Raw genomic sequence first — 9,679 nt, 5'->3', positions numbered from 1 at the left:
GGTTTTCTCCTCAAGGTAACCAATAAGAAATGAGTTAAGTATTTCCGTGTTGCAATGCTTTTGAGAATGTATAAGAATGCGTGCTTCGATAATGAAGGTTGTTCAGAACTTGTAATCTAATTGGTTGTCAGACTCCCATGGGGCCATGCAGGGACAACTCTCTAGACTGCGTTTTGAATCCAGGTTTGGTTGATTCTCAGATGCCACGTGGAGAGTTGGGTAAAGGGCCAATATTATCATGCCTTAATCCCATCACTTTGGAGCTGAAGGGGAGAACTCTTTATTATGTAAAGTGGACTAGCTCAGGCTTTAATGGCTCATTGACAAAGGAGGATGGGCAGGAAGTTGCAGGCAGCTATTCTGTCTTTTAAAACATGTTTCTTCCTTTTCACATCCAGAGAAATATTCTGCTTTTTCAATATTTCCTAGGATATTTCATTTTTCTGGGAGAGGGCTGCGTGATAACTTCCTACAGTGTGTGTTGTGTGTGTGTGTGTGTGTTTGTGTGTATACATACATATACACATATACACATACATATATACACACATTTACATATATACATATATGTCATTTCACATTAAGAGTTAATTTGTTGCATTCGCTTGTATCAGAGGAGCGGTTGAGGCCAGTTCCTCAATCTTAAACCATTTTAAGATGCGTGGACTTCAAACTCCAAAACGCCCCAGCCATTGAAATTCGCGCATCTTAAAGTTGCTAAGCTTGAGGAGAAAAAAACAATTAATACGGTTGCTCCAGTGGCGCAATTGGTTAGCGCGCGGTACTTATACAGCAGTACTTTGCCTCTAAGCAATGCCGAGGTTGTGAGTTCGAGCCTCACCTGGAGCAGTGATCCTTTTTTTTTTCTCACTGAGAAAAAGTGGGAGGTAGTCCCACTTACTCCTGGGAGGTAGTCACTCACTCCATCCTGATTTCTACTAATACACGTTTCAAGGTGGTTAATACGCTTGGCTTGGCTATTATTTAGGAATCTGGATTTGGGGCTTTCCTTTCTCTTATGGAGGGTTGGGAAATATGTTGTTTTTTTAATTGCATGAAAAAGGAGAGGCATTCTTTGAAGAAAGTTTAATGATCTAGGAAGGATAAATTATTGGAGGAGCTAAGAGAATCCACAAGTTTAGCCAATGGCGCCACCATGTGGAGAGCCAGAAACGCAATTCCTCTAGGAATTGTTAGCTTTGGGGGAAAATTTTAAACATGTAAGCGTTGGTGGTATAGTGGTGAGCATAGCTGCCTTCCAAGCAGTTGACCCGGGTTCGATTCCCGGCCAACGCAATTCCTATTTTTTTCCTTTCCTAAAAGGACATTGCAACAATTCCTTTTGCATTTTTTTTAGGATTAAAAATGGCATTTTCCCAAGCTGCTCACTAGCAAAGCATTTTAGAAAACCATTTAACCAAGTTTATTGATTGCTCTAAATGTTCCTACTGGAACAATTCCTAATGATTAAAGCATATAGCTGAAGTCTAATAAAACCAGTTGTTTTATTCTCCCTTTTAATGAAGCTGCAACATCTGGATGGAAAAGCAGTTTCTGGTTTTTTTTCTTTGAAGACGTTTCACTTCACATCCATGAAGCTTCTTCAGCTCAATACAGAGCTGGAGAAGCTTCTTGGATGAGAAAAGAAACGTCTTCAGAGAAAAACCAGAAAGTCCAGTTGCCCTTGAAAAAAGTTTATTTTTAAGAAAACCCAGTGTAGCTATGGCATTCTGACAGTAGACTTTTTTCAAGGACACGAGGAGGTACAGCAAATTCATACAAATGCAACTTTCGAAGGAGTTCCCCAAATGCAGGTACTCCTCCACTTACAACATTTCACTTAGTGACCGTTGGAAAGCACAGTGGCACTGAAAAAAATGACAGATGGCCATTTTTGTTTTACACAACTGTTGCAATATCCCCATGGTTATGCAATCAACATTCAGATGCTTGGCAACTTACTCATATTTATGATGGTTGCAATATCCCAGGGTCATGTCATCACCTTTGTGTCCTTCTGACAAGCAAACTCTTGGCAGGAAGCCAGATCCACTTAACGACCATCATTAATTTAACAGCTGCAGTGATTCACTTAACCATGGTCTCATTTAGCAACAGAAATGTTGGGCTCAGGGCTAGCTATAGTCTCATACTTTTGAAACTTCCTAAAAGCTAGCACAGCTATCCCATTGGAGATTTAAAAGAACTTTTTTAAGTGGACTTTTGCTAATTAAGCTTGAATGATAAAAATTTTATTATTTGCTAATAGAAATATGGTGTCAGGCCTGCAATTATATCCCTTTTAGAATTTTGGCCTGCCACACTTTCTCTATTTCATTATGCTGTTTCATTACTATAGTTGGTGGGAGGGGGGAATAGAAAGGAGTAGGATTGTGGAATGTGTTGTTGTCATTCTTTTCTAGAAGACCAAGGTCATCTTTTGTCTCTGCACCTTTGCACCTGACCGGAAGCAACTGGGTGTAGATGCCAGCATGGAAGAAGAAAATTGGACTATGTGATGGGTTGTGGGTGTGGGGACAAGATCATGAACTTTTAACTGGGTGGGATTCTGATGTAATTTCCAGAATTGGGATTACACAGATGTACTAAGATGTCTGATTTATTAAATTGGAACTTTAAGGATCATTTTGCCTTGGACTCTGATTTAATTCTACATGATACTTGGAATGCTGACATATGGATTGAAGAGATTTTTGACTGAAATGGTAGGGAAAGTTTTATATGTGTGTATTAAAATTCATAATATTATATGTGTGTGTGTGTGTGTGTGTGTGTGTGTGTAAAAGTTCCCCTTGCACATATGTGCTAGTCATTCCTGACTCTAGGGGGGCGGTGCTGATCTCCGTTTCAAAGCCAAAGAACCAGCGCTGTTCGAAGGCGTCTCCATGGTCATGTGGCCGGCATGACTAAATGCCGAAGGTGCACAGAACGCTGTTACCTTCCCACCAAAGATGATTCCTATTTTTCTACTTGCATTTTTACGTGCTTTTGAAGTGCTAGGTTGGCAGATGCTGGGACAAGTAGCAGGAGCTCACTCCATTATGTGGCGCTAGGGATTCGAACTGCCGAACTGCTGACCTTTCAATTGACAAACCCAACTGTGTATATTTTTCCCAAGATATACATACACATGCAAATATTTTTTTTATTCCACCTTTATTACTTTCACAAATAATTCATACTCCTTATTCCCCCTATTTTTCACGCAACAATCCTGTGAGGTGGGCCAGGCTGAGAGAGAGAGAGAGACTGACTGGCCTAAAGGTACCCAGTTAGCTTTCATGCCTAAATCAAGGACTAGAATTTTTATCTCCTGGTTTCTTTTCATGTCTAGTGCCTTATTCACAGACCAAACTTGAGTTTATTTAAAAAGAAGTCATTTTTTTTCTTCCAATTCATATTTTGCTTCCTCCCCTTCCTCTCTAGTATTTAGGTTTTAAAACATTTTTCTTAGCCTATGATTTATCTTTGTATTCAGTAACAATTTTGAAAGAGATTTTCAAGGACTTTCAATATTGTTGAGCTTTTTCTGTATTCTTTTCTTGCATTCTTACTTTAGTGTTCTGACCCCCCCTCTTCATACACCAAAGCACCCCAAGACAAAAATACTTCAAGGATTTATTAACACAGAGACTAGACCTTGGCAGCAATCCAGCACAGACCAGACCTTGGCAGCAATTCAGCCTGCCAAGCTAGCCACGAGAGTTCTCCAGCTCTAGTAAATACGTTGATTCCTGCAACGAGCGTGTGGAAAGTCATTCCTTTTATAGTCTTGAGAGGAGCCTAATTACCACCAGCTGAGTTCAATTATCTCCTGTAACTGCGTAACTGTTCTTTACGCCTATTAGCTCTCCGTTGCCGGGCATCCAGGACCAACTCCCTTGTCTCCTCCCCACTGCTCCAATGCATGACGTCAGGATCACACTCCCTTGTCTCCTCCCCACTGCTCCAAGGCTCAGGCGCCTCCTGGTAGCCAACCAGCCTCTCTGCGCCCGGCTCGGAGTCGGAACCCTGTCCAGGGTCCTCCACATCCTCCAGAGCCGACACATAGGGCCCCTCTCTGTCGGAGTCTGGTGGCAGCTCCAACGGCTCCTGCTGGGCCACAACACCCTAGGGAGGGTATTTTGAAATAGAATAGAATAGAATAGAATAGAATAGAAGAATAGAATAGAATAGAATAGAATAGAATAGAATAGAATAGAATAGAATAGAATAGAATAGAATAGAATAGAATAGAATAGAATAGAATAGAATAGAATAGAATAGAATAGAATAGAATAGAATTCTTCATTGGCCAAGTGAGATTGGATACCCAAGGAAGTTTGGGAAACAACTTTTCTTGTGTCTAGTTGTTCTGGTGTGCAGTGCCCTATAGCATCATTTTGAGGGTAGGAGTTGAAACAATTTATGCCCAGGATGTGAGGGCTCTGTAGTTATTTTTACAGCTTTCTTTTTGACTCGTGCAGTTCTAATTATCCGTTGAAATCTGTGTCTGTCTTGTTTGGTCGCAGAGCCAAACCAGACAGTTATAGAGGTGCAGATGACAGACTCAATCATTCCTCCGTAGAACTGTATCAGCAGCTTCTTGGGCAGATTGGGCCTGTTCCAAGTGGCAGCGTGGGAATGGGCAAAGCATTAAAAGAGGAGACTACTGCAGCCCCTTCACACACACAGCAACTGAGCTAACAAGGCCATTTATGATACTTTTCCTGTTCATGTAAATCTTATTGTTGGAAGAAATGTCCTTCTGGGTTTGGCTCCAATTGGGGAAAAAGACACTGGAGACATGGAGGCTGCTTGGAAAGATGGTTTATTGGTGGACAGGATCACATGGCTTGAGTCCTGAACAGAAAAGGTGATCACATGCTTCAATGTTGGTGGAGAAGAAGAGAAGGGTCGAAGAGAAGCTGATTCCCTGGTTTTATGCCCTCTCTGGCCTTTGATCTTGAGCTTGTATTCTGATTGGTTGTCAGACTCCCATGGGCCCACGCAGGGGCAACTCTCTAAGCTGCGGTCTGAATCTAGGTTTGGTTGAGTTCTCAGATGCCATGTGGCAAGTTTGGAAAAGGGCCAATATTATCATGCCTTAATCCCATCACTTTGGAGCTGAAGGGGAGAACTCTTTATTATGTAAAGTGGACTAGCTCAGGCTTTAATGGCCCATTGACAAAGCGGGATGGGCAGGAAGCTGCAGGTAGCTATTCTGTCTTTTAAAACATGTTTCTTCATTTTTCACATCCAGAGAGATCTTCTGCCTTTTCAATGTTTCCTAGTGTTGAAAGAAATGTCCTTCTGGGTTCAGCTCCAAGTGGGGAAGAAGACACTGGAGACATGGAGGCTGCTTGGAAAGATGGTTTATTGTTGGACAGGGCCACATGGCTTGAGCCCTGAACAGAAAAGGTGATCACATGCTTCAATGTTGGTGGAGAAGAAGAGAAGGGCTGAAGGAGGAGCTTGCTAGGCTTTTTATAACCTGTTTAGTCCCACCTCTCTGTTTCCTGTTCCTGTGTAAGAAATGTATTCTGATTGGTTGTCAGACTCCCATGGTGCCATGCAGGGGGCTACTCTCTAGGCTGTGATGAGTTCTCAGATGTCTTGTGGTCAGTTGAGTATATTATCATGCCTTTCTGTAGCTGCTGGTGAAGTCTTTATTATGTAAAGTGGGCTAGCCTGGCCATCTCAATGGCCCATTAACTGGGGATGGGCAGAAAGCTACAGGCAACTATTCTGTCTTTTAAAACATGTTTCTTTCTTTTCACATCCAGAGAAATATTCTGCCTTTTCAATATTTCCTAGGATATTTCATTTTTCTGGGAGAGGGTTGGGTGATAACTTCCTACACTATCTATCATCATTATACTTTAGAATTCCCACAAAGATAACGCTGCAGTGTAAGATATTCAACTCGTAAAGGGTACCTCAAATTCCTTCGGCTAAGTTTTTTTTTTTAGCCTTGCGAGAAATCAAAATAGCATTAGTAGTAGGACAAGATTAAACCAGGGCCCTTCCCTTCCTTTTCAATCAAGCAGCCACAAATATATTCATCAGCAAATTCATTTATAATATTTATACATTTTCATGGAGGGAACTGGGCCTCTTCTAAATATAGACCTTACCAAAACACTACAGCAGGAGTTTCCAACAGAGAGGTGCAAAAACCTGGGGGTTTAGAAGTTTCAAAGTTACACTGTGTGTGCATAACCTTATGCATAAAATTATTTACTTTTGTAAGGGATGCGAGAATACATCAAAAGCATTCTAGTGGGTGCAGGTTATAGAAAAATTGGGAACTCCTGCAGCAGCTGCCAAAAAAGTCAACACAGTTCTAGGCTGCATTAACAGGGGGATGGAATCAAGATGAGGTGAAGTGTTTAATAGCACTTTATAAGCCATTGGTAAGGCCACACTTGGAATACTGCATCTAGTTTTAGTTGTCATGATGTAAAAAAGATGTGGAGTCTCTAGAAAGAGTGCAGAGAAGAGCAACAAAGATGATTAGGGGACTGGAGGCTAAAACATATGAATGGTTGCAGGAACTGGGTATGTCTAGTTTAATGAAAAGAAGGACTACGGAAGACAGGATAGCAGTCTTCCAATATTTGAGGGGCTGCCACAAAGAAGAGGGGTGGGAGGTCAGGTCAAGCTATTTTCCAAAGCACGTGAAGGCCAGAAAAGGAATAATGGATGGAAACTGGCCAAGGAGAGATTCAACCTAGAAACAAGGAGGAACTTTCTGAGTGAAAACAATCAACCAGCTTGCCTTCGGAAGTTGTGGGAGCTTCATCCCTGGAGGCTTTCAAGAGATTGGACTGCTATTTGCCAGAAATGGTGTAGGGTCTCCTACTTAGATGGGGGGTTGGACTAGATGACCTATAAGGTCCCTTCCAACTGTTAAACTGTAAACTAAGCTATTCTCCAAAGCATCTGAGGGCAGAAGCAGCAATGGGTGGCAACTAATCAAGGAGAAGCAACTCAGAACTAAGGAGAAATTTCCTGACAGAACAATGAATGAGTGGAATGCTTGCCTCTAGAATTTGTCAATGCTCCAACACTGGAGGTTTTAAGAGATTGAATAACCATTTGCCTGATGTGAGCAGGGGATTGGACTAGAAGACCTCCAAGACACCTTCCAACTATTAGTACATTATATTATATATTAAGTTTCAATTTTATAACTTGCATTTCTCTTACTCGGGATTTTAAATACATTTTAAATAAAGAAATCTAGGGCCACTTCCTTGCAATCACAATTTCTCATCTGCCATTTAACAAGTGCCAACAAAAACACATTCCCGAGGCAAAATTGTGGAAAGTTAGGGCAGTAAAGTCCCTGCAAAGTGGACTTTTGAAATCGGAGAGTTGAACAGCTCTTTTTTGGAGGAAGTGGGTGGCTCTTAAAAGAGCCTTTTGGGTCTGAGTGAAGGAAGCCTGTTGTAAGCGCGTTTACTTGGAGCTGGTGTATTTGGTGACGGCTTTGGTCCCCTCGGAGACGGCGTGCTTGGCCAGCTCGCCGGGCAGGAGGAGGCGAACGGCCGTCTGGATCTCGCGGGAGGTGATGGTGGAGCGCTTGTTATAGTGAGCCAGGCGGGAAGCCTCTCCGGCGATGCGCTCAAAGATGTCATTGACGAAGGAGTTCATGATGCTCATGGCCTTGGAGGAAATGCCAGTGTCGGGGTGGACCTGTTTGAGGACCTTATAGACATAGATGGAATAGCTCTCCTTGCGGCTCTTCTTGCGCTTCTTATCCCCTTTCTTCTGCGTCTTCGTCACGGCTTTCTTGGAGCCCTTCTTGGGCGCGGGAGCAGACTTCGCTGGCTCAGGCATGTTCAAATCGTTTTGCGAGACAAATCAAACGAACCAAAAAAAAGCCCGAAATCTGAAGAAGAAACTCTGTCTGGCTCTTATTTATAGAGGCCATATGCAAATAAAGGTGTTTCAAACCTCCTTTTTTATTGGTCTCAGACGCGGAGCGCCACCCACTTCCGCACGTTTACTATGCTAATGACTGAATCCCGAGAAGCCGAATTCCATTGGTCTTGCATAGAGCGCCTCTCCTCTAATTGGACGGTCAAAACAGTTTTTTTTTCATTGGACGGAGACAAACGTCGGCAGAAACGAACCAATAGGAATTCGCATTTTCAAGCTTTTGGAGTGAATAAAAGGAGACAAGGCTCCCACCGGGAAAGCATTTCTCTCGAACTCAGTTTTTGATCGTTGCTGCAACTCTTAAAGCTTAGCATGTCTGGACGCGGCAAGCAAGGAGGCAAAGCTCGGGCTAAGGCCAAGACTCGCTCTTCCCGCGCCGGGCTGCAGTTCCCCGTGGGCCGTGTGCATCGTCTGCTTCGCAAGGGCAACTACGCGGAGAGAGTCGGAGCCGGGGCGCCCGTCTACCTGGCCGCCGTGCTGGAGTACCTGACGGCCGAAATTTTGGAGCTGGCGGGCAACGCAGCCCGGGACAACAAGAAGACGCGTATCATCCCGCGCCATTTGCAGCTGGCCATCCGCAACGACGAGGAGCTCAACAAACTCCTGGGCAAAGTCACCATCGCCCAGGGAGGCGTCTTGCCCAACATCCAGGCCGTCCTGCTGCCCAAGAAGACCGAAAGCCACAAGGCCAAAGGGAAGTAAAGAGCTCGCCCTCCTGCCTACAGGCTCACTCTTAGCCGCCAAGAACCCCACACACAAAGGCTCTTTTAAGAGCCACCCACCTTTTCATAGAAAGAGTTTGTGTCAACTTGCTAAGTGAAACAGTATCCCAAGATACTTGTTTTAAAATCCCCTCCACAAAAGCATGAAGCTTGCACGATACATGAAAACATCTTTCACACGATATAATTGCAATGAAAAGCAAACATTTGAGCCATCGGAGTGAATAAAGTAAGACTCCATCCAGTCGCTGGAGATTTTCAATTATCCAGGTCATGGTTGTCGCATAGGTGCTTTTTCCAAAAGGCAAGCGAACTTCCTTCGGGTTCTTTTTCCCTTTGGAAACATTTCGCTTCTCGTCCAGGAAGCTCAGCATTTCGACTGCAGAAGCTTCTCGGATGAAAAGCGAAACGTTTTCAAAGAAAATTCAGGGAAGTCCCATTTGCTCGTTGCAAAAGCACCTGATCCCCATCGAGTCTCAGGCAATTTTTGAAACCTAAATTCACTTTCGATAGCAAACCGAGAAAATCTTAGGATTGCCGAGCATTGTGAAGACATTAAACGATAGAACATGTACAGTTATTGATGGATTGCTCCGCTTATAAACAGTCGTTTTTCTAAAAAAAAACCAAGGACAATGAAATAAACGATGCATAAGAAACTCTGGCCCATAGCGGCAACGTTTCCTGTTTGGCTGATTAAGTCACCAACGCCATCCAATCATCTCCGTGGCGGGCTTTTCAAAGTAGCTACCGTTCGTGGACAGTTTCCTGAACTCAATGCAATTCCTTTCAAGAGCGCAGCCATCAATCGGTGACTGAGCAATAAAGCGAGTTTTTTTATTTTTATTGTATACACATTACACACGCGCGCACACACAAAAGCAGCTTGGGTCTATCTGTGTAAAATAAAATAGATCCTATTTTATATAGATCCAAGCTGCTTTTATATATTTATATATGCACAATGTCATTTGTGTATACATAAACACACAATGTGTTTTAAATATAAA

The 9,679-nt window shown here is 43.0% G+C and overlaps 2 protein-coding genes and 2 non-coding genes across 4 annotated transcripts; 3 read left to right on the top strand and 1 right to left on the bottom strand.

The window, feature by feature from the left end:
• The first annotated feature begins 752 nt into the window (after positions 1 to 752).
• TRNAI-UAU (transfer RNA isoleucine (anticodon UAU)) lies at positions 753 to 849 on the top strand. Its single transcript has 2 exons — positions 753 to 790; positions 814 to 849. It is a non-coding gene; the product is annotated as a tRNA-Ile (tRNA).
• Positions 850 to 1,224: 375 nt separating this feature from the next.
• On the top strand, positions 1,225 to 1,296 carry TRNAG-UCC (transfer RNA glycine (anticodon UCC)). Its single transcript has one exon. It is a non-coding gene; the product is annotated as a tRNA-Gly (tRNA).
• Positions 1,297 to 7,376: 6,080 nt separating this feature from the next.
• LOC148046623 (histone H2B 1/2/3/4/6) lies at positions 7,377 to 7,845 on the bottom strand. Its single transcript, XM_087712074.1, has one exon. The coding sequence runs from the start codon at positions 7,843 to 7,845 to the stop codon at positions 7,465 to 7,467; it is 381 nt and encodes a 126-aa protein (XP_087568200.1). The 3' UTR covers positions 7,377 to 7,464.
• Positions 7,846 to 8,259: 414 nt separating this feature from the next.
• LOC148046622 (histone H2A type 2-C-like) lies at positions 8,260 to 8,746 on the top strand. The gene has a single exon (XM_087712073.1). The coding sequence runs from the start codon at positions 8,260 to 8,262 to the stop codon at positions 8,647 to 8,649; it is 390 nt and encodes a 129-aa protein (XP_087568199.1). The 3' UTR covers positions 8,650 to 8,746.
• Positions 8,747 to 9,679: the final 933 nt, after the last annotated feature.

Source organism: Thamnophis sirtalis, unplaced genomic scaffold (genome assembly GCF_051295495.1).
Source record: "Thamnophis sirtalis isolate CommonGarterSnake01/CBP01778 unplaced genomic scaffold, rThaSir2_p1.2 scaffold_4, whole genome shotgun sequence".
Taxonomy (NCBI): Eukaryota; Metazoa; Chordata; class Lepidosauria; order Squamata; family Natricidae; genus Thamnophis; species Thamnophis sirtalis.
Note: the sequence above shows the minus strand (reverse complement) of the source record. Positions and strands in the feature narration are given on the sequence as shown.